The sequence below is a fragment of the Theropithecus gelada genome, chromosome 9 (assembly GCF_003255815.1).
Source record: "Theropithecus gelada isolate Dixy chromosome 9, Tgel_1.0, whole genome shotgun sequence".
In the NCBI taxonomy this organism is placed as follows: Eukaryota; Metazoa; Chordata; class Mammalia; order Primates; family Cercopithecidae; genus Theropithecus; species Theropithecus gelada.
The window spans coordinates 110,320,083-110,345,468 of record NC_037677.1 but is presented as its reverse complement, the minus strand read 5'-3'; the positions used below and the strand labels follow the sequence as shown (position 1 = coordinate 110,345,468).

At 43.5% G+C, this 25,386-nt stretch overlaps 1 protein-coding gene across 5 annotated transcripts in view; it reads right to left on the bottom strand.

The window, feature by feature from the left end:
- Positions 1–25,386, bottom strand: part of CASP7 (caspase 7) — a 52,373-nt gene that overhangs the window by 11,795 nt on the left and 15,192 nt on the right. For 4 of the 5 annotated variants that reach the window (XM_025397175.1, XM_025397176.1, XM_025397174.1 and 1 more), the window contains one exon: positions 21,845–21,954. In XM_025397175.1, coding sequence (XP_025252960.1) covers positions 21,845–21,954 — 110 coding nt within the window. Of the gene's footprint in view, positions 1–9,533; positions 9,630–21,844; positions 21,955–25,386 lie in introns of those variants that run through there. The other variant, XM_025397177.1, reaches the window with a different exon arrangement.

Here is a 25,386-nt window from a genome sequence, read left to right as displayed (position 1 = left end):
CTTCCTGTGATGTCTCCCCACCTCCTGCCCCTTGGAGATATATCAGCAAAGGGAGTTTCTGCACTGTTCAAGGACACGTTATTCAGGCAGCAATAGGATTTCCTTATTGCCACCCTGTTAATGACTGCTATTGACAGCGTTCTCTGTACTTTTTAAAATATGTGTGCACAGCTTTTCAAACACACAAAATCTCTGGTCTTTGATAGGCGCCTCAGAGGTAGGTAGAGGGGGGATAATCATGCCCATTTTACAAGTAACAATAATAATTAACAATTGTCAGTGCTTACTAGGGGCCTGGATATTGTTAAAACTCTCATCTGCATGTCCTCACTGAATTCTGATAGCAACTCAAAGAGGGAGGCAGATATCATCGTAACCCCCTTTAAGGATGAGCTGCGGAGACTTGGGGTAGGGAAGTAACTAGCTCACGGTTGTGAGGGGGCACAGCAAGTCCAAATCCAGGCAGTTGGCCACGGATTCAAAGAATTAAAATTGTTATAAAATCTCCATACTGCTCAAAGCAATCTACAGATTCCATGCAATCCCTATCAAAATACCAATGACATTCTTCAACAGATAGAAGAAAAAAATTCTAAAATTTATATGAAACCGCAAAAGACCTAGAATAGCCAAAGCCATCCTGAGCAAAAGGAACAAAACTGGAGAAATCACATTACCTGACTTCAGATTATACTACAAAGCTATACTAACGAAAACAGCATTGGACTTGCATAAAAACAGACACACAGATTAATGGGAAAAAAAAAGAGAAAATCCAGAAATTAATCTATGCATTTACAGTAAACTCATTTTCAACAAAGGGGCTAAGAACATACATTGGGGTAAGGAAAATGTCTTCAATAAATGGTGCTGGGAAAACTAGATAACCATATGCAAAAGAATGAAACTGGACCCCTAACTATTGCCATATACAAAAATTAAATCAAAATGGATGAAAGATTTAAAGACCTGAAACTATGAAACTACTGGAAGAAAATGTTGGGGAAACTCTCCAGGCCATTGGTCTGGGCAAAGATGTCTTGAGTAAGACCTCAAAAGCAGAGGCAGCCAATGCAAAAATAGTACATAAGTCCAAAAGAAGTATATTTACGTAGCTATTTCTTATTAGTACCTGCCACCTATGGGCCAGGAGCTTTATAAAATCACTGCATGTTCTCACAGCCATGCTGCCTTTGTGTAGATAAGAAAATTCAAGTTCAGAGTTGGTATGTGATTCCTAGTGATCTGACCCCAAAGGGTGTACTTTCTCTACTAGACTATTTTTTCTTTGAACAAACACTGTTTTTGATACTAAAATTCAGGACAGGACTCTCATCTTCCAGGTTACTTTTGTGGAGGGTGGAATATAATCTGTGACCTTTCTGAAATTAGGTCTCCTGGCCCAGTTAACCCCTCTACCAAGGTAGTTTCAGGGTGGGCTTCAACCAGTGCTCTCCACAACCCTTCAGAAAACACCAGAATGGGATAAAAGAAAAGAACACTGAATAGGTAGAGTTTTTATTTATTTATTTATTTATTTTTGAGATGGAGTCTCTTTCTGTCACTCAGGCTGGAGTGCAGTGGCACGATCTCAGCTCACTGCCACCTCCTCCTCCCAGGTTCAAGCGATTCTCATGCTCAGCCTCCTGAGTAGCTGTGACTACAGGCGTGCACTACCACGCCCAGCTAATTTTTGTATTTTTAGTAGACATGGTTTCACCATGTTGCCCAGGCTGGTCTTGAACTCCTGACCTCAGGCGATCCACCCGCCTTGTCCTCCCAAAGTATTGGGATTACAGGTGTGAGTCACTGTGTCTGACCTAAAGTAGGTTCTTAACATGTCAGCTGAATTTCAGAGCAAACTTCCTGGGTCCTGCAGCTAATTTAAGGCTATTCAAAGATCCTAAGAGTAGCATGAAGTCTAGCAGGCTGGAAGTCACAGTTTATGCACTAAAATCCTTTCAGAGATAAAGTCCTACTTCTTCTGTGGTATGGATCTCAATGATGATATCAAAGTAAAAACAAGCTGGGATTTTTTTTAAAGCTGTCATTAGCTCATCCTCAGTGATGAGCAAAACAAAACTAGCAAGCATCCTTTATGAGAAAAACAGAATTAGATATGTTATGTGAAAAATAAAAGGACTCTGGTTCTATCAGAATAAAATTTGGAAAATTAACTGGTTACATAAAAAGAACACAACAGAGGAAGAAAGATAAACACTTTAAGAAAACACTGTCCATGGTTATGAAAAGTACCTTAAAATTGAATATGAAATACGGTCCTCGGTCCTGGTAAATATCTCAAAAGGGTGATACCTAGCCTGCCCCTAAATTGAACTTCTATTTTTCAAAATGAACTTAATATCTGCTTCCTCCTTCTGGATTTGAGTCTGCCAATATTAATTTCTCCTTCTAAGCAAAAGAACTTAGCTAGTCTGCCCCTAAAATGAACTCTTATTTTTCAAAATGAACTTGGTATCTGCTTCCTCTTTCTGGATTTGAGTCAGTCAATATTAATTTTTCCTTCTAACCAGAATAGCTTTTTGTTAAACCCACATCTTCCCAGACCACAGATGTGTGTTTGTGAGTGACTATCAATTCAACCCCATTGAATTCATCTTCCTAAGAAGAGCTGGCTTTGGGAAAACTCCGTCCACAGCTTAACTTTGAAGAAGCAAACCCTGATGATTAGATTAAAGCATGTAACTGGAGACAAAGAAAAGGTGCAAATGATTGTCTAGAAGGCATCCGGAGGAAAGCATCAGAAAAAAAGGGGGAGAGGGACGAAAAGTCCACTGCTTATAGATATATTCGGCAAGAATGAGAGTCTAAGAGATTAGGTTTCCACCTAAGAGCTGTGTTGTTTTGGGGTACCTTCTTTCCCGGGGATTATATCCCTTTCACCCCCATTCTCCCTTTGAGGCTACAATGAGAGCCACCATATTGGTAGAAAGTGATTCGCCATCTGGCCCACTTGACCCTGCAGCCACCACTGATTGGTCCAGGGGACACTTGATCCCCAGGCTGGGCCAATCAGCCCTCTTCCCTGGGAATTTGAGAACTGAAATTGAGAAAATGGGTCAGTCTCTGTCAAGGTGATTAAAATGAGAGTTGGTGGCTGCCATGTTTTACCATGTGGCCTGAGGAGCCAAGAGGGCAGACTGGCAAAGATTGGGCAGAACAAAGCCAATAGATAAGAGAAATGTGGGGATGGAGGAGGAGAGGGGGTAATGTTCACCCAAGATTCCTGTGAGCCTGAGTGTTCCTTTAAAAAGAGAAATCAAGCGGGGCACGGTGGCTATGTCTGTATTCCCAGCACTTTGGGAGGCTAAGGCGGGCAGATCACCTGAGGTCGGGAGTTCAAGACGAGCCTGGCCAACGTGGTGAAACTCTGTCTCTACAAAATACGAAAATTAGCTGGGCGTGGTGGCGTGTGCCTGTAATCCCAAGCTACTAGGGAGGCTGAGGCAGAAGAATCACTTGAACCCGGGAGGCGGAGGTTGCAGTGAGCCGAGATCATGCCTTTGCACTCCAGCCTGGGTGACAGAGCAAGACTCTGTCTAGAAAAAAAAAAAAAGAGAAACCAGATCCCACCATCACCACTTAAAGCCCTCCCAGGGCTCCCTGTGAAACTCTGTTCCAGGGTTTCAGAAGCCTTCAGGGTGTCCCTGCTGGCCTGTTGGCCCCAGCTCTGGTGCAGCTCTCCCCTGCACAGCTCAGACCTGCTTGCGGAGGATCACAGGGCATGGCAGGACCCAGGGCACCCACGATGGTTCCTGCCCAGTGGAGCTGGCCACTGTCCCTTGGTCTCTTGTTTCTGTATGCAACCACCCTAGTTCACTGGGCATCATGCTGCTTGCTCCCTCGGGCCAGGACCCTGGAAGGCTCAAGCTACATCATCTTCTGACCTGATGTCCACCATTGCCTCCTAACTGGCTTCTCTCCAAAATGAGCTTTTAAAAATGGTAAGGCCAGGTGTGGTGGCTCATACCTGTAATCCCAGCACTTTCCAAGGCCAGCGTGGGCAGATCACGAGGCCAGAAGTTCGAACAACCTGGGTGACATGGAGAAACTTGGTCTCCACAAAAAATGCAAATAAATAAATAAAGCCAGGCATGGTGGTGCACGCCTATGGTCCCAGCTGCTTGGGAGGCTGAGGTGGGAGGATCATTTGAGCCTGGGAGGCAGAGGCTGCAGTGAGCCGAGATCGCACCACTGCATTCCAGCCTCGGCAACAGAGACCCTGTACTTTAAAAAAAAAAAAAAAAGATAAATCCAGTCAGATTAGTTCCTTGCCCAGAGCCATCCAGTGGTTTTCTCACATGTGGGAAAGGAACTCCAGGGTCCTGACCACAGCCCGCAGGGCCTACATGAGTTACTACCCTTATTATATCCACTTTTTCCTTCCCACTCCTGCCTCAGCCTCCGGAGTAGCCGGGATTACAGGCGCACACCACCATGCCCGGGTAATTTTTTTGTATTTTTAGTAGAGATGGGGTTTCACCATGTTGGGTAGGTTGGTCTCAAACTCCTAACCTCAGGTAATCTGCCCGCCTCGGCCTCCCAAAGTGCTGGGATTACAGGCGTGAACCACCGCACCGGCCCCTGCTTTAACTTTTAAATTCGTCACCTGATCTCAAATTAGAGCTATATTGTCTCCTGCTAGAGTATAAACTCTATGAGGGCAGGACCTGGACTACTTCACTGCAGTTCCCCAGCTTCTACAACAGTGCCCAACACATAGCAGGTGCCCAACAGTGTTTTGTGAATGAGTGAAGAGCGTTTCCTGCTGAAGACACACCACAGTCAGAGGCCCTGGGCCACCTCTAGTTTAGGTGGAGATCAGCTAAATGGAGCTGCCATCCTGCCTGGTGACCAGCAGGACATGTCAGGGGCAGGTGAGGGAGGGGCACACTGGTACCCGTACTTCCATTTTACCAGTTCTTGTTGCAAGGCTGCTGCAGAGACACTCATTAGGTACAGTCTCATTAGGCTCAAAGTTCACATATAGGAAGAGAACAGATTTCTGAGAGGGAGTTGATTCAGGGCAGCCGCTTCCTGCTGATTCTGCAGGAATGCAGGACAACTCTTTTGCTCGAGTATTTCTTTCAGGTGGGAGACCTAATACTATGTGGAAACATTTTTGGAGTAATAAGTTTTCTTCCCTCATTTCCCCCGACTCTCCCATTTCCAATGTTGAACCTTCATAGCACACCTCAATTACAAGAGCTATCTGGCAGACATAAGCTTATTCAATTAGTCACGCGCTCCCACAATAACCAGGTTGGATCATAAAGGGAGGGTTCTTTAATCAAAATCACATAGTACTGTAAACAAGAATGAGGAAGCTCTTTACGTTCTGATGCGGGACAATTTCCAACAACTCGTGTTAAGTGCAGAACAAAGTGCAGAACAATGGCAGCAGTGTGCTACCTTTTGAAAAAAACTGAGAGGAACAGAAAATATGTTTAGATTTGCTCGTATCTGCATAAAGAGACACTGGAAGGATGGTGCAGTAGATAAATCCATGGATTCAGGGGCTGGACTGCGTGGAGTTGAATCCCTGTTCTACCACATAGCTGTGTGACTGTGGGCAAGTTACTTAACCTCTCTGTGCTTGTGCTTCCTCATTTGTTAAAAGGACAAAATAACAGCATCTAGCTCAGAGCTTGTAAATAAGTTAATATTCACAAAGCATTTAGAACAGTGTATGTCCTGTTGTAAGTGGTAAATAAACATCATGATTATTACTGTTATTGATACAGGAGATAGAAATTACTTAGGCAGATAGTAAGAGTATAAGAGTCCTCCACAGAATTTCCCTTTTAACAAAAAGCAGCCCCCAAAATCGAGCTGCAGACACAGATAAGCAAGCTAGAAGCTTGCACGGGTGAACGCCAGCAGCTGTGCCAACAGAAAAGGGCTACTTAAGGGCCAGGTATGTTTAACAGGGAGGCTCCATCTTCCCTTTTCTTTGTCACCATGTGTACAGTAAGGAAACAGGTAACATGGCACTGGCCAGGTGGAGAAGCAGCTGCATAATAAAAGATGAGGGTGGGGCGGCCAGCTTTTTCACGCCCTATGCAAAAGGCACACCTGGTCCAACTAATCTTTTGCGCCCTATGTAAATCAGCCATCACCTCCTCAAGCTCATCTATGAAACTCCTTGCATTCTACTGTGGAACCAGCAACCCATTTCTCTTGGACCCCTCTCTCTGCAGCAGAGAGCTCTTCTCTTTCTTTTGCTTATTAAACTTCCACTCTGAACCTCAGTATTTGTGTGTCTGTGTCCTAGTTTTCCGTGGCCGTCAGACAACGAATCTTGGGTATTTACTTCCGACAATGACGCTGGTTCATTATTATGTCTGTCTTTCCGAGTGGTTATCTGTGTTACAGGGAGCTGGGAGCAGACAGCAAGCAAGAGTGGAAAGAACTCTGAATGTGTAACTTTTTTATTACACGCAAATAAGTTATTCAAAACGCTAAACTAATATTTACCATTTAATAGTTAAAAGTCACTTGCTTGCTACAAATGGATTTCAAGATCTGGCTTATTCTGAAGATCACTGGATTCATAATTTTTTGTGCTAATTAAGAGGGCTCCCTAGACGCCCCATTTTTCCATTTTTCACTGTGACTTTATCCCTCTGCCTAGTCTTCTAAATTTCTTACTCCTCTGTGTCAGCAATAACAAGAATAAATACATAATGTCACTTTTTCATCATTTACCGCTTTACATATATTATCTCATTTAATCTTCTATGAGGTATTAACTCCATTTCACAGAGAGATGAAATCAGCTTGTCCAAAATTACAAAGCTAGAGAGGAATAGAGCCTAGATTCATTCCGAGGTGTAACACCAAGTCTCCTATTCCAGAGTTTCTCATCTTTGTTAAAATTCGGATTCCTGTGCTTTGCTCTAGACCTACAGAATGAGTCTCAGGTCAGGCGTGGGCATTTTCCTGGGACGATCTCCAGTAAGCAGCGTTAAGCACAGAACAAAAGTAACGTGCAGAACAATGGCAGCAGCAGAGGGTCTGAGCATCTCGGACCCTCTGAAGCTTGAGGGTCAAGACAAAAGCCTCTCTGTCCACTGCATGGGCCCTCTTGGCTCTGACCTTTCATTGCTGTCTCTGATCTTGTTTCAAGCCCCTCGCCTACTTCCAGAGCCCGAGGAAGCGGAGAAGTTGATGGAAGATGTTGGCCACACATTCCTGCACGGTGCCGATGTGCACTCCCGTGTGGGGCGGAGAGCACCAGCTCATTCCACTGTATCAAACACCTCTCCAGCTGTGCACAGCCTTTTGGCTCCTTGGTTCCTGGACAGAAGATGGAACCTGACATACCTCAGGAAGCACAGACTCTGGAAGGTGCCCCTCTGCAGCACTGAGGTGTATTTAGAGCCACCGGGGCAATTTACAACTCTCCATGAAACCTGCAAGGTCTCCTAGCAGTGACCGCTGAGCTGAATGTTAAACTGAAATTCCTTTAATGCCACCACCAAAATCCTTCCAGGAAATGCCCCAGCAGGCAGTGTCATCCTTAGAGTCTCCTTCCTTTGTAACAAACTGTGTAGAGTCCCCGGGGCAGCCTGGGTGTGAGCAGTAATTCACTCTCAGCACAGTCAGAGGAGGCATGCTTTGTAATCCCAGTCCTAGCAGCAAACAGAGTTACTGTCTGTTTGGAAATCAGCTGCTGGAACCGAGCAGATCATCAGATAAACAACTGCTACTGGACAGCAGAAAGGGCCTCAAGGGCTCCCAAGAGACTGTGCTAATTAATTAGCCAATGGCACAAAGAAGACAACGGTCCATAGCTCAGCCCAGCAGGTTCTCCCAGGGGTGGGAGCTGGGGAGGTAATAAGAAAGAAAATAAAATGCTTTCAAAGGTTCAGATTAGAAACTTCCTCGGCTGGCGATCATCCCCAAAGACATGATTTTCTAAAAGTGGCTGTTCTTGTTTCTCCGGGTTCCTAGGACCTCACAGCAGAAGATGCTGAAGCATGTGAGAACTGTTGTACCCTGCCAAAAGGGGAGGCAGGAGGAAAAGGCTGCTGAGATTCTTTCAAGTCCAGATAATGGGAATAAGTCTTTCTTCGGAAGCTGATGAATGATACAAACGGTGGAGGAACCACTTCAGATATTTTTTAGTCACCACGAAGAAGTATGAGTATTTTTATAGGCTTACACTTTACAAATTGAATTAACAATCATTATCCCACTGATTCTGCAAAGTGCAGACGAGAGGCAAAGAAAGATAAGGCAAATGAAACTGACCAGGGTATCTTTTCCTCCAGAGTTTATCACTGCCCATTCTATCCATCCTCCTCTTTTTCCTCTCTTTGCTAATTGCTGATGCAACTACCTTTACTTTGGCCCTTTTTACATTCTGAAGACTTTTACTAAGATTACTTTGCGAAGAAACATCTGATTCTTGTTTTAGAAGCTGCCATTAAGTGCAAAGTCCAAGATAAACCAGAGCAGTGAATTGAAAGTTCTAAATCCGCTTAAAAGCTTCTGTGTTCCACAATTCACTGCAGATTTAAAAAAAGAAACCTGGCTACTAAATCACTATGCTCAGGACCAGACAAGCAAGATCACAACACACTACAATATCATGGTAGAATGACTTATTCAGTGCACTTCAGTGTGCACTAAAATGCAAAGGAAAGTTAATTAACAGAGCAGGTTGAATCCAGTGCTTCCTAACCATCCCAACTCTTTCTTCATGTTGAGTTTTCTTGCCAATATGGGCAAGTACCATTATCTTTGTTTCCAGATGTGTTCAGATAAGCATAAATCTCTGCTAGGAACACAAATAATGCCAGCATCAACTATCAGCAAGGAACCAGACTGTCCTAACTTCTTCGGTAGACAGCCATTTCTTGCAACTTCTAATTTCACAGTGTGAGCTCAACTCAGTCATTTTCACTACAACAAACTCAAGAGTCAAAAAATTATAACCAAGCTCTCATGATTATTTAGATAAAAAGGCCTCCTTGAAGAGCCTACAGCAACTTGTATCAGAAAACATTATAGGATAAAAATATTCTGCCTACTTTACAAAGAAGTGAAAAACCTTAGAAAGAGTACAACGGATTTTTACAATCCACTCCGGGTGCAAGTATAATTTTCCCCATCACTAGAGTGGATAAATACAGGTTTTATCCTCTTATGGATCCCCCAGGCTACTCAAAATGTGAATTATGCCTTTCTATATTTGGAAAGGAATATAAGCATGCAAGAAGCCCACTGCGATTAATTTTCTAAAGCATCACCATGAATAGGATTCCCAGTAGCTCTATCTGCCTGCAGACATTCATCAGCATGAAAGTAAACACACCACCAGGCTCACATTTCCCCAGAGCTGTTTCATTCGGAACTAGAGCTCTGGTTTTCGTAGCCGCTTTGTCTAAATATTTTTGGGATGATTCATTCATGGTCTCAACATCTCAACAGAGGGCATCCCCACGGTCCTAACATACCAAGGCACAGAGCAAGACAGAGAAGAAAAGAAAGAGTGAAGGTAGTACCTAGTGTCTCCATCCGAAAACAGTTCCCTTTGCATCAGAACTAGGCTGTGCCCTGAGACGACAGGAAGTGAGTTTCCTTCTTCTCTGTAATAATAAAAACTCAACATGCTCGGAGCTCAGCAGGGGATAAGACTGGCACAGGCCGCCTGGCCCTGAAGGCCTGTGACTGAATCAGCAGTGAACTGCACGCTGGAGTTTTCCATAGGACCATTCAAACTCGGGCTGGGAAAGTCACACTGGCCTCTCCCTTCTCTGCTGACCGGCAGAAATGCCCCGGCTCCCCATTGTAGCACCCCCCAACCCTGGGATGGCTCCCTGTGGAAACAAGCAACTGTCTATGCACATGGGGTCCAAAGGAAAAACACAAACCAATTTCCATAAACATGCAGCCAGGAGCACAATCTTTAAGAGTGAAAAATCGGAAACAACAGGGGAATAGCTGAGCAAGAGACAGAGTATCAACAGAACAAACCATCAGAAAGTTAAAGTGGATGAGCGTCACTCACGGTCAACCCACTGAAGTGCCAAATCTATGACAGGCCGCAAAACAGCACTCACATGACAGCAAAACATGTCAAACTGTATGTAAGTTAATCAACAAAAACAGGAAGTGGGTGGTGAAGTAAAGAGTTCAGGTTCATTAGGTTATGTTTTTCCTTTAAAGGCACTCAAGTGAATAATAAAAATAATAGGAGACCATGGAAGCATACCAAAGCTCTTCATTTTCAAACGAGGCATACAAACATTTTTCAATGATCTTGCATAAAGTAAACGATCCAGGAGTTGCTGTATTTCCCCATCTCAACCCTCCAAACGTAACAAGGAAAATGCGAACACATAAAAACAAAACACTTATAAAGTGAACGTCTCCGCAATGCTTTTCTCAATTTCTTGGTTCAGGACCACAGTCTACAAAGGGTGTGAAGCTGATAGAATGAGCTTATGACACCTGCTACTCTGCACAAGCCTCTCGATCATCTGCCATCCTCAGGTCTGTGAACAAGAGAGAAAATTCGCTCTATACATTTTTTCTCTGCAATTCAGTTGCAAAAATACAGACATGGGGAAGCAAACTCAGTTTAAAAGAGGCTAAGGAGAAGAATACATTCCCCTCACCAAAACATATCAACCTCCACATTTCCCTCCTTCCCCTAAAAAAAAAAAAAAAAAGTAGGGTCCCTGACAATAAAAATTGATAAATGACTTTAAAACAAATCATCCGGGGTAGGGGGAGGAAAAAGGCTGAATTGTCTTTAAATAGCCTAATAGACTGAGTGGAAGATACAATAGGTCTGTATTACGGCTACAGGGTCCAGCATTAGAACAGCTAACATACTTCAGTCCTTACTTAATCACTCCACCCATCTTTTCCCCTTAAAACTGACCACTGGCATGCAGGGTGGCTTATGCCCGTAATCCCAGCACTTTGGGAGGCCGAGGCAGGCAGATCACCTAAGGTCAGGAGTTTGAGACAAGCTTGGCCAACATAGTGAAACCCTGTCTCTACTAAAAATACAAAAAAAAATTAGCCAGGAGTGGTGGCATGTGCCTGTAGTCCCAGCTACTCGGGAGGCTGAAGCACAAGAATTGCTTGAACCTGGGAGGTGGAGGTTGCAGGGAGGCGAGATCACATCACTGCACTCCAGCCTGGGCAACAGAGTGAGACTCCGTCTCAAAACAAAACAAACAAAATTCCCACCATCATAGATCCTTGAGAGAAAGCAAGCCAGCAGCTCAGGGGTTAAACATGCAATGCCATGCTCACATTTCCTATCTGTGATCACATGTTCATGTGAGAAGCAACTGGTTATGTTTTCATAGTACTTTCTATTACTAGGTTTAATTTTTCTCTGCTAATAGTGTTCTAGGTTTCTATTACTGTGAAAAGCTGATGATTTACCTTACCTTTTCACTTTAGAGTTAATTTTTTCCCTCTAGAAGAGCAATAACTGAAAAGAACTGGAGGTATCCCACAGATGCAGAAGCTACAGCTTCGCCGTTCTTAGACCTCCACCTACGTTTTGGTGTCCTGCGCTTGCTGCTCCTGAAATGTGCACTTGGCCCTCTTCACTGGAAAGCCCACTGCTCACCCTGCTGGGACAGATGTCCCTATGCCATTCCTCTGCCACTGGAAAGTCCATTGCTCGCCCTGCTGGGACAGCTATCCCTATACCATCCCTCCGCCAAAGTGAAGCAGAGAGGAGGCTGTGTACATGAAGAAAATTTGCTGACCCACTTGGGTGGAAGGAAAAAACCACTCTGTGGGTGGATTAATGTAGATGAACAGCCTGGTGCCACCACAGTCGTGGGTGCCGCCTGATGCTGGGGGGGAAGCCCTGGACCACAAGTTACGCCTGTGTCTCGGTCCTGGTCCTGCTGGGTGGCTACGCTTCACCTCTCTGGTCTTCCTTTCCTTGATCATAATGAAGGGAATTAGGGAAGTTACATTTTAAGGGGTTCTCCCAGTGTTAGAATCATGATCCTATGATTTCTTCCTCAGTAGGCACATTCAGGAAATTCAGGAAGCTGACAGTTACTCTGATTCTTATAACAATCCTGTGGGCAGAAATTAATATCTCTATTTTGCAGATAAAGAAGCTGAGGCACAGGAAGGTCACGTGACTTGCTACAGTCTCTCAAACAGTAAGTGGGAAGAAGGGCCAGGATCTGAACCCCGGTTGTCTCACTCAACTTTGCTACTTCTATTATTTTACATAGTGTCATCACTGCTTCAAATACAGCATTAAATCTTTATCATTCTCTATGTACAAATTTGGGAGACAGGTCTCTAATTTTCTGTCAGCTGAATTTGAATCCTTCCTTTATTGAAAAGTAAATGCCCTGCATAAATTTCAATGTTCATATATTTTTTTGTGGGCCCAGATCTGGCCCCTTTCAATCAATGGGCATCATGGCACAATTTTTGCTTAACTTGAAACATATTCTTTGGAATGAATTAAGGTCTGCCTTCTTTGTGCTTGTCTCTGATTCCAAAGCATTGTGTCTTCTAAAACAGTTTTTTAACCCCTCTCCAAATGAAAAAGCCTGCCACTTGGATCTTCCTTATAATTATACAAATAACATATTTTTTTATAGGGATGTGTTTACATATAACACTCACTGGTGAAGAGAAGCCCAAGATGCCTCCAGGAGAGAGAATTACAACCAAGTGGCATTTATTAGCCACCCTCCAGGGGGCAAAGGCTGGAAAACACAGATGATGCCAAGGGTAAAACCCATGTGATCCGAGCCAGTGCCTGGAAAATAGGAAGTTTAGCAAATGTTGAGAATAGATCTTTTCTTCTGCGCTCTTCCACTGGGAAACCAGAAGGGTAAACAAACTCCTCGGCAGAGACACACGAGACTCCATGGAGGCCCAGGGGAAATCTGAGACTGCGTGAAACCTGTCTTCCCCGTGTTTTCCTTTTCCTAAATTCTGACCTTGAGCAGAGTTCAGAAGGGAGCCTCCGATTTCTCAGGTTCCTAGGAGAGAACATCTTCTAGGCTGCTGCTGGCCAGGGCTTGGCCTTGGACCTACAATGGCTCCTTGTGGCCTATGCTATGAAGACCAAACTCACCCTGTCCAGCAGATTCTGCCCACTTTCCGAGGCAGAAGCCATGTCGGTGGCCTTGCCTGAATCATCTCCACCCTGGCCCTGAGGTTCCACCGGTCCCCTGATACCCCCCTGCTTTTCCTGACAACTCACGTTTCAGCTCCTCCTCCAGTCCTTCCTTATCCTTCCCTCCCCAACCTGCCACAGCTCCAAGGCTGTGTCCTACAATTCAGCAATTCATTATTATTTTCTGTAGCTGCGTCTAGGCATTTGGTTACAACTTTGACTTTATATCCGGGGCAAGGACTATAGGGTTATATTTACATCAAAAGAGAACCCTCTTCAAGTGCAAGGAGGACCCTAGACCCTGTTCTATAAACTATGGTTCATAAATGAATACGGACTGGCCTCATAATGATTTCCTCTAAATAACTAAAAACCTGAATGCTTTACTAATTTTAAAATATTTTGAATTTTTTGTGCTTCTCCGTGTTTTCCACATGTTCTTCAATAATCAGAAAATTATAAAAACCTTAAATATTTTTTTTAAAGAACAGGCTGGATTTTTTAGTGCCTACAGACTGGAGGTAAAACAATGCTGTCCTGCCATCTAGTGGCTGCGAGGCAAAAAAAGGCCAAGACAAGTCTAGGGGCTTGAAACTATTAATATTTGAGACCTGTGAGTCCCACCCCGGCTTTCTGGGGAAGCGGATATTTCTTTCTGCAACCCAGGATCCTTCATGTCTCCAGGGGTGGGCAGGTGGGCAATCTGGTCCTTGATTAGAGACAGGTCAGAGATGCCACTGCCTCCTCCACTGCCTAACAGTGATCCTGAGCTCCTTAGAGAAGGAAGCTGGAATGGGGTGGGATGGGATGGGATGGAATGGGATGGGAGGGAGGGAAGGTTGTGGGGGTGCGGGAGGCACCATGAGCTGCAAGGAACATCCAGAGGAGCCAGTGGCACTCCCATGCATCGTACCCCACATCTGTCAGTGGGTCACATGGCGCTCCTGAAACTGCAGGGAGGACCAAACTGCAGGGAGGACCTCAGGATACTGTTTATTTTAATGACATCAACATCAGTCGTGGTATGAAAAAGGTAGAGTGGACCAGAATGTCGACCCTCCAGGCTTATTTATCTTTCCAAACGACTTAAAGCTGAGGGGTGGGGGGGACATACCACAGACCACATCTATTTTTGCAAAATAAAAGGTCTTTCAGGCAGAAGACTTCCAGCAAGGTACTCAAAAACTTTCCCAGAGGTGCACAGTCTTAAGGGAAGAATAAATGGTCAGGTCCTCAGCTGACACTTATATTTTTTTTCTAAAACTGGTCTGTCAGAGATACCACTTTTCCCTTGCCCACTCTCCCACCTCCCACCGTGTAAAAGAAGGGCAGACGTTCTCACCCACCCTGAACCTCACGGGGTGATGAAAGCTCTGGGTCATCCACAAAGAGACAAATAAGATGTATCTGTGAGTCTCCTTGAATCAGGCACTGTGGTAGGGCTTCTTAGTTATACGTGGGTCTGGTAAAGGTGAAGAATGTCATTAGTAATGGGGGTATGTGGGACTACATTGGGCTGTTCCAAATTCAAATACAGGCACAACTCAGATATACTGCCAGCTCGGCTTCAGACCACCACAGGAAAGCAAGTATTGCAATAAATGGAGTCGCCTGACTTTTTTGGTTTCCCAGTGGGTAGAAAAGTTATGTTCACACGATACACCAGTCTGAGTGTATGCAACAGCATTATGTCAAAAAATACATGTCTTAATTAAAACATACTTTATTGCTAAAAAATGCTAACAATCATTTGAGCCTTCAGTGGGTTGTAATCGCTGGGCTGGTGGGGAGGGTCTTGCCTCAGCACTGATGCCTGATGACTAATCTGGTGGTGGTTGCTGAAAATTAGGGTGGCTGTGACAATTTCTTAAAATAAGACAGCAATGAAGTTCACTGCATCAAATGATTCTTCCTTTTATGAACAATTTCTCTGTAGCATGCCATTCTGTTTGACAGCACGTTATTCACAGCACAACTTCATTCAAAATTCAAGCCAACAGAAAGGTGATTGTTCCCTCACCCATCACGCAATGCACATTCGTGAGGAACCTGGCACTAAACCATTCAAAGATGACCTGCTTCCGGGTTGGGGTTTCGTACGCAGCAGAGCAGCTCCCTCACTGCAATCTGTTGAAAGTCAGCCCTCAACAAAAGTGTTAAAAAAAAAATTAAAAGAAAATAAAAAAGAGTTAAAGCACACACAAAATTCAAGTCAATCCTCTCAAACTCTGTGGCTGCTTTACCAACTAAGTTTATGTAATATTCTAAATGTACATTTCAAAAATATATCAGCACATTCACCAGCAGTAGATTCCATCTCAAGAAACTACTTACTTTGCTTATTCATAAGAAGAAACTCCTTATCTGTTCAAGTTTTATCATGAGACTGCAGCAATTCAGCCACATCTTCAGGTCTACTTCTAATTCTAGTTCTCTTGCTATTTCCACTACAACAGGCACATCTGCAGTTACCTCCTCCACTGAAGGAAGTCTTGAACCCATCAAAGTCATCCATGAGGATTGGAATCAACTTCTTCCAAACTCCTATTAATGTTCTGACATCCTCCCATAAATCACAAATGTTCTTACTGGCATCTAGAATGGTGCATCCTTTCCAGAAGGTTTTCAATTAACTGCCCAGATCCATCAAAGGTAACACTATAATGTTATTCCCAACATTATTTATGGCAACTATAGCCTTATAAAATGTATTTCTGAAATAATATTTCTCAAATAGTAAGACATTATTTCTTAAGTAATAAGACTTGGAAGTTGAAATTACTCCTTGATCTATGAGCTGCAGAACGGATGTTTTAGCAGGCATAAAAACATTAATCTCCTTCTGCATCTTCACCAGAGCTCTTGGGTGACCAGGTGCAATGTCAATGAAAGGAATCTTATTTTAATTTGAGCAGCAGGTCTCAACAGTGTGCTTAAAATATCCAGTAAACCATGCTATAAACAGGTGTCATCCAGGCTTTGTTCTTCCATTTATAGGGCACAGAAACAGTAGATTTAGCATAATTCTTAAGGGCTCTAAGATTTCCAGACTGGTCGATGAGCATTGGCTTCAACTTAAAAGTCACCAGTCTGCCTAACAAGAGAGTCAAGCGTCCTTATAAAGCACTGAAGCCAGGCATTGACTTCTCTTCTCTAGCTAGGACAATCTTAGATGGCATCTTCTTCCTATAGAAGGCTGTTTTGTCTACATTGAGAATCTGCTGTCTAGCGTAGCCACTCTCACCAATGATCTTAGCTAGATCTTCTGGATAACTTGCTATAGCGTCTACATCAGCACTTGCTGCTTCATGTTGAACTTTTACTTTATGGAGAAGGCTTCTTTCCTTAAACCTCATGGATCAACCATTGCTAGCTTCAGACTTTTCTTTTGCAGCCTTCTCACCTCTCTCAGCCTTCAAAGAATTGCAGAGTTGGGGCCTGGTTCTGGCTTGGGCTTTCGTTTAAGAAAAAGTTGGGGCTGGTTTGATCTTCTATCCAGACCACTCAAACTTTCTCCAAGTCAGCAATAATAAGCATAATGTTATTATCCATGTGTTCACTGCAGTAGCACTTTTAATTTCCTTCAAGAACTTTCCCTTTGCATTCACAATTTGGCTGTTGGGCACAGGAGGCCTAGCTTTCGGCCTGTCTTGGCTTCGACATGCCTTCACTAAGTTGAATCACTTCTAGCTTTTGATTTAAAGTGACAGACATATTGTTCTTCCTTTCACTTGACACTTAGAGGCCATTGTGGGGTTATTAATTGGCCCAATTTCAATAATGTCTCAGGGGATACGGAGGCCCAAGGAGAAGGAGAGAGACAGGAATGGCCAGTGGGTGGAGCAGTAAGAACACACTTAATATTTATCATTTAAGTCCGCTGTCTTATACAGGTGTGGTTTGTGACACCCCAAAGCAATTACAATAGTAACATCAAAGATCACTGATCACATTTACAGAGATTATCCTGGGTTTGAACAACAACAACAAAAAAGATTACTCATCACAGACCATAGTAACAGATATAACACTAATTAAAAAACTGAAAATGTTGTGAGAATTACCAAAATGTAACACAGAAACACAAAGTGAGCATATGCTGTTGGAAAAATGGAGGCAATAGGTTTGCAGGGTTGCCACAAACCTTCTATTTATTAAAAATGCAATATCTGGGCCAGGTGTGGTGGCTCATGCCTGTAATCCCAGGACTTTGGGAGGCCAAGGGGGGGTGGATCACTTAAGGTCAGGAGTTCAAGACCAGCCTGGGAAACATGGCAAAATCCTGTCCTTACTAAAATACATATAAAAATTAGCCAGGCATGGTGGTGTATACCTATAGTCTGGCTACTTGGGAGGCTGAGGCAGGACAATCGTTTGTACCTGGGAGGTGGAGGCTGCAGTGAGCCAAATCACACCACTGCACTCCAGCCTGGCCAACAGAGTGAGACTCTGTCTCAAAAAAACAAAAAACAAAAAACAAACAAAAAAAACAGTATCTGCAAAGCACAATAAAACAAAGTATGCTTGTATACACTGAAAATTGTATTAAAAAATATATAATAGAATGAAATGGAAGTGATGATGGTTCTTGTTTAATGCCTTTGCCTTTTTCATCCCCTTAGTATTTCCAAAGATTTTTTATTGTTGAGCTGGACTCCTATGTATTAGTCTGTTCTCAAACTGCTATGAAGATGCTACCCGAGACTAGGTAATTTATAAAGAAAAGAGGTTTAATTGACTCACAGTTCCACATGGCTGGGGAATCATGGTGGAAGGCGAAGCATGGTGGCAGGGGAAGCAGACACGTCTTACATGGCAGCAGGAGAGACAGAGTGTGTGTAGGAGGAACCGTCAAACACTTGTAAAACCATCAGATCTCGTGAGAACTCACCATCACCAGAACAGCACAGGGGAAACCACCCCCATAATCCAGTCACCTCCTACCAGGTCTCTCCCTCAACACACAGGGATTACGGTGATTACAATTTGAGATGAGATTTAGGTGGGGACACAGAGCCAAACCCTATCAGTCCTATGACAACAAAACAAACACTGATTCCAGGAGGTCAACATGGGGCTGGGCTTGGTACCCTTTCATTCTTCCTTGCATCCTTCTTCCCTTCCCTCCATCCATCCATTCACCTATCCAAGAATAAGAATTCAGAATTCAGGACCGGGCGCAGTGGCTCACACCTGTAATCCCAGCACTTTGGGAGGCCGAGGCAGGTGGATCATGAGGTCAGGAGATCAAGACCATCCTGGCTAAGAGGGTGAAACCCCGTCTCTACTAAAAATACAAAAAATTAGCCGGGCGTGGTGGCAGGCGCCTGTAGTCCCAGCTACTCGGGAGGCTGAGGCAGGAGAATGGCGTGAACCCGGGAGGCGGAGCTTGCAGTGAGCTGAGATTGGCCACTGCATTCCAGCCTGGGCGACAGAGCAAGACTCTGTCTCAAAAAAAAAAAAAAAAAAGAATTTAGAATTCAGAAACGAGATGACTGTCACAAGGATGCCTAATAACATATTTATTGAGGCCGGGCGCGGTGGCTCAAGCCTGTAATCCCAGCACTTTGGGAGGCCAAGACGGGCGGATCACGAGGTCAGGAGATCGAGACCATCCTGGCTAACACGGTGAAACCCCGTCTCTACTAAAAAAAAAAAACCAAAAAAAAAAACATATTTATTGAACTGAAAAATGGTATCAGACATTTAATGACAGCAAACAAGTGTGGTACGGCTAACTGGTTTGACAGGGACTGGCTTTGTCAACTAGATTATAGAGCAGACAATTTTCATACATGAATGAGCTACATCAGCAGCTCCAACGTCTTGACAAAAATATATTTTAAATAGCATATGGTTTAAAAGCATTTTATCAAAAAAAGGATACTGACAAATGTTTATTAATGCTTAATTATCTTTTCTGGAACATTTTGAGTTAAACAGACTGCCTCTAAATAAAAGAGGAGCAAATTTAATTTACAACTGTTTGAAAAGTTTAGGTACAAGTTTTTTGGTGTACTTCCCAGAAACTAAAAAAATTAAATACCTTTAAGGCTGAATAACAATTTCTTTTGTAAGTTAGGTAATTGCCAATTCTTTACTTCCAACATAATTAAGGACAGACCTAATCAAGTTGTCATTTTTTGGTCCAGAACTCAGAAGGAATTCAGAGAATTCAAAGAATTAAGTGACATGACTATAACAAACCTCCTACCATCTCATGTATTTATTCATGATTTCTCAGTGCTTCTTATCACTAAAAACGAAAAATAGGAAAAAGGTAATATCAATTTCTTTCTTATTCCAGCAATAAGTATTATTTGTCCATTTCTTTAGAAACTAACTTATTAAAAGCCCCTTCATTCCATTATAAGTTGAAACTTCCATGTAATTTCTATTTAATTATTTTGATGAATGACAATATATTAATGATATATTAACATTTATTTTTTAGATCAACTGTGAATTCATTAAAGCTGAAACAGTAACTTAGTCTAGAAGAACTTTCTTTTAATACTCATGATATCTGGAAAACTGTCTTAAAATGTATATGGATACACATATGCATACGTGTATATGTTACATAGCTATATGATGTGCTGTGATCAACAAGACTTTTAAGCAATTAAATCTATTACATCAGAAGAAAATGTGGAGGAAAAGAGAATGAAAAAACCAAGTTTGAGGGGAAAAAAGAAATATAAAAGTTCTAGCTGTTACAGGAGAGCTGTTCATGTATTTTTTTTAATGGATAAAGGTGGTTATAAAGTCACTATGGACGTAGATTCCGCTGGATACATTTAAACAAATGACTTTGAAATGTCAGTATTTATGACGCACCATTTATTTTAATAATTTCTGGGAAGTACATCAAAAGGCTTTACTAAGACTTACAAAATGATTATTAAATGATTCCTGTTTCTCTTTCACTTGTAGACAACTTGCTGAAGTCAAATACTCAAAAAGGGTGGGGAAGAGTGAAATATTATTACATCTTTTGCAACTATCTTGACAAAAATGTGTATGTTACCTTAAAATACACAAGGGAACACACAGCTTTACATTATTTTGAGCACATATAAGCAAAGTCCCATGGCTTTAAGGGGCTTTCCCTGGGGAGTAAGTTGGCCTGTACCAATTTCTCAGGGTTTTGGAAAGTTCCAGGAGTCAGAACTGTATTTTCTGGTCATTTCATTGGATATTCTTGACTCTATTTGGCAAACAACAGAATCTGGGTCCACAGTGTTGGGGTTCTCCCACTTTTCCAAGTCCTAGGTTGGATGATATGACCCAAGGTCTGCTCTGAGGTGTTGGGAGCCTGGCTGCCCACCCCCCACCAGCTCTTCCCCTCCTGAGCACTGCCTGGGAGCACTCCCTCACCTCGGCCTTTATCCCCCTCGCTATCTTTCCCGGTAAGAAGTCGCTTAGGGAATCCAAAGAAGTGTGATGCGCCTGACTCATGCTGCCTTCTGTCTCTCAGGAAGCTCCACTCACTGTCCATCCACGATCAAGGTTAAGGGAGGGTCTGGGGTTCCTCCAAGTCCTTGCAGTCCTACTTTTATTTTTTATTAAAAAAAAAAAAAAAACTTGTTTTTTGAGACAGTCTCACTCTGTTGCCCAGGCTGGAGTACAGTGGTGCAGTCATGGTCCCATGCAGCCTTGATCTCCTGGGCTCAAGTGATTCTCCTGCCTCAGCTTCCCGAATAGCCAGACTACCAGCATGTGCCACCACACCCAGCTAATTTTCTTATCTTTTTTTGTAGAGATGGGGCTCTCACTATGTTGTCCAGTCTAGTCTCAAACTCCTGGGCTCAAGCAATCCTCTCTCCTTGGCCTCCCACAGTGCTGAGATTACAGGTGTAAGCCACTGCGCCAAGCTAGCCCTACTTTTAAAAGGGAAGCAAGCAGCAGAACCTTTAAGTGAGTGGTGCTGGCATTGTTTAGTTTCTCAGCTTTATCATTTACTGTCAGCAAAAAGGCAAGCTATTAAACCTCACAGCACCTCAGTTTCCCTACCTGATAAATGGTGATAACAATAAAACTAAATGTGCAATTATGTAGACTAAATGCAATAATACAAAGCAGGCATACAAGAGTTTAATCAATGAAGCTATTATATTATTAAACACAAAATTTAGAATTTTAAAAGTGAACTCAAGAAAGGGGAAGGCGGGAACTAATGAACAGGATGCAATCCCCCTTCCATCAGTGGAATGCAGCAGGAGGCACAGGGTAGGTGTGAGTCACCCTAAAACCTGTCCCTCAGCCCCTGGATTCTGTGTTTTTTGTCAAATTTGGTCCCATTGGCAGCAGCAGCCCAAGCTCTGTTCTGAAGGTGCCTGCAAATCGCCTCTAATGAGAACAGCCCTTGATTCCTGGGAACTGCTACCAGACACTCGGCCGCTGAGAAGGAGACTCCCAATGCTTGGTTTTATCCATTCCTGGGCTTGGCCCACAGACAAGAGGGTGCACATGAGGACCCTAGTGTTGCTGCATACAGCCGCATGAAGGACCCTAGTGTTGCTGCATACAGCTGCATAGCCTTTGTATGTGGCTAGCAAGAACCTGTGCAAACCTCCCATGCTCAGCATGAACCTCCTTCCCTGAATGTCCCCCTCCCCATAGGTGGGTGGAGATGGCAGAGGCACGGCAGGCTGATGTGGTCCAGGGTCCCCGATTAAGCAAACCTACCTCAAGAGGAATGGTACAAATGAGGACCGGTCTGGCTTAGCATCCACTGAATCTTCATTTGCTGAATTCCCAACCCCCTGCTCTTCAACACAGCCCTGATCATCTGCCATCTGGAAAGAAAAAAAAACAAGCCATGAGGTCAGTGGCATCACTGATACTGTGATATTTTTAAATGACACTCATTAGGTGACATGCTTTTCCATTATGCCTAGGGGTGAGCAGTTTTGCATATTTAAGATTCAGGGTTACTGCCCCATTAATGCATTCAAATATGTGAGTATGCTTACATCCCAGAGACTACATATGGCAACAAAGAAAACAAAGTCCTTGCCCTCAGGGAGCTTCTAATCCAGCATCCACAATTTTGTTTTATGTTCACTGCATACAAGAAACAGTGGAAGGTCTGTCAACGTTTACAACAATGACAATTTCCCCCTAAATTCCTAGCAGGTCACGAAGTGCTCCTACACAGTTCAAAAGCAGCGACAACCTGGGGCATTAGGCTCTCTTTCCGTCACATGCTTTTACATGGTTCTACACAAAATAGATTTCCATCAAATTACATTCCAGCTTGAGAATCTTCAAGAGATCCCCATTAACTACAAGTTCAAATCTAAAGCCACGTCCTTGGATTTTAAGGACCTTTCTGATCTAGTCTGGGAGTCAGCACACTATGGCCCAACACTTGTTTCAGTAAATAAAGTTGTACTGGAAAACAGCCATGTCCATTCATTTATGTATTGCCTGTGGCTGTTTCCTCTCCACAACAGAGTTGAGTGATGGCCACAAAGCCAAAAATATTTACCACCTGGCCCTTTCCCACCCCCACCCTCTGCCTTCATTTACTACAGAGCCTTTGTATGTGGCTTGCTATTTGCACTCTGCTGTTTGGCTCCCATAAGACAATATAAGTTCATCATGGCAGAGGTAGCTGGAACACAGAAGGTGCTTACTAAAATATTTAACTGAACAGAAGGCTGGATGAAACACACACCCCAAGGGAAAATAATTAGCTAAAAGTGATGTGGCTGGCCCAAGGCAGAGCCAGTATTAGAATCATTTTTTTTTTTTTGTCTTTGAGATGGAGTTTCACTCTTGTTGCCCAGGCTGGAGAGCAATGGCGTGATCTCTGCTCACTACAGCCTCCGCCCCCCGCCGTTCAAGTGATTATCCTGCCTCAGCCTCCTGAGTGGCTGGGATTATAGGCGCCCACCACCACGTCTGGCTAATTTTTTTTGTATTTGTAGTAGAGATAGGGCCAGGCTGTTGGCCAGGCTGGTCTCAAACTCTGGCCTCCCAAAGTGCTGGGATTACAGGTGTGAGCCACCACGCCTGGCCAGTATTAGAATCATTTCTTCTAAATCAAGTCCCGTTTCCTTCCACATGAAAGGATCACAGATCAACTTTCAGGAATAAAGGGAAACTTCTCCAGACTCCAATTTCTACCTGGTCCCAACTGTTACTGGAAAAGGGTCCTGATCCAGACCCCAAGAGAGGGTCTGGACCTCGTGCAAGAAAGAATTAAGGGCAAGTCGATAGAGTAAAGTGAAAGCAAGCTTATTAATTAATTAAAGTAAAAGAATAAAAGCATGGCTACTCCATAGGCAGAGCAGCAGCTTGGGCTGCTGGACTAGGGATACTCATAGTTATTTCTTGATTATATGCTAAACAATGGGTGGACTGTTCACAAGTTTTCCAAGGAAGGGGTGCAAAATTCCAGGAACTGAGAAAGTTCCCCTTTTTAGACCATATAGGGTAACTTCCAGACGTTGCTATGGCATTTGTAAACTGTCATGGTGCTGGGGGGAGTGTCTTTTAGCATACTAATGCATTATAATTAGTGTATAATGAGCAGTGAGGGTGACCAGGGGTCACTCTTGTCACCATCTTAGTTTTGCTGGGTTTTGGCTGGCTTCTTTACTGCAAAGCCTGTTTTATCAACAAGGTCTTTATGACCTCTATCTTGTGCTAACCTCCTACCTCATCCTGTGACTAAGAATGCCTTAACCTCCTGGGAATGCAGCCCAGTAGATCTCAGTCTTATTTTACCCAGCCCCTATTCCATATGGAGTTGCTCTGGTTCAAATGCCTCTGATACAATCGCTAAGCAACTTCACTGAGCAGGCCACGGCTGTCAGGTGCAGTTCTGTATTCCAGTTAGGGCTCACCGAGGGATGCTATCATTAAGTTGGAAAAAAGGCATCTATTTTACAGAATATTTTGTGCCACTAAGCACAACAAGTAATGACTTTTGGAGGTGGAGAGAAGAAGGAATGCAGTTCAGAAGGAGGTGTCCAAGGAGGCAAAGTGACGACCTAGTGGCCTTGCACTCTGAATGGCATTACGGTTTCACCTTCCAGCTTATCTGAGGGTGAACTGGGAAGAAGGGAGGGAGCTAAGAAGAAGGGAAAGTCCTACTGCCAGGTCTCTACAATGACCAGGAGAAGTCAGATGGTCACCTTGTTTCTCAACACATCGTGAGCCTCCCTTCATCACCACCAATGTGTATCTGGTTGGGAGGCAGATTTTCCAGATTAGAACCCAAAGTTTCTCAAAATGGAGATAACCCACAGAGGAGATAATCGTAAGGCCACACATGCAGAAAACACTGGATAGCTTCTTTTGTCTCCTTTATGTAGGCTTACTTTTCAACATAGATTGTTATTAACACAATACACACAACACATACTTTCAAAACTAATAAGTCAAAGTTTTTTTAAAAAATCCACCAGACAAAGATACTAACTTTGACATGTGGTGTTAACCAAGTTGGCCCTTTTCCAAAAGTTAATCTTAAAGGCTGAGTTTCGGGTATATGATGACAAAACAATATAACCACTATTTTTAAAAGAAAGAAGAAACGTCAGTGTGATAGCAGAATAGGAGGTTCCAGTTTTCATTCTTCTATAGAAATACTGATTTTGGCAACTACACCTTTGGACAAGAATACTTTTGTGAGGCCACAGGAGTCCACTGAGAGGTTTCAGCACACTGGTGAAGCAAAAAATCTAAGATTGGATGCATCAAAGAGTATAATAAGAGCAGTTCACTTTACCCACATCACTTCTCCCCTAAGGTGGCAGAGCTCAGTGCCAGGAGAGGTCCCTCCAGCTCACAATTCTCCCATGGGGGAGGTGAAAGTGAAGTGCGCACCCACCTTTCCCAGCCTAACAGGATGTTGTCTAGGAGACCCACTTCTGTCTCATCCCACTCAGAACACTGAGGGGAATAGCATGGCTGAATCATCTGGGGCAGGTAGGAGCAAGGAGAAGAAGCAGGAGTGCAAAGAGTGTACGGTTATCAACAGTCAGCTGTAGATTCTGCTACCCAGCTCATGGATTCTACCCTAAGACCCTCCCATAAACCCTGCTGGACGACTGGCCTATGGACCCCTTCAGCCAGCTGATGTGTACCTCAGTGCACAACAGTCTGCATACAACCACAGATGATGCATGGATCTCAACAGCAGGTATGGATACTAGCAGCCAACTCAACTTTGATGGATTGAGAGAAGACATGCAACTTTGAACATTTCAGGGTAC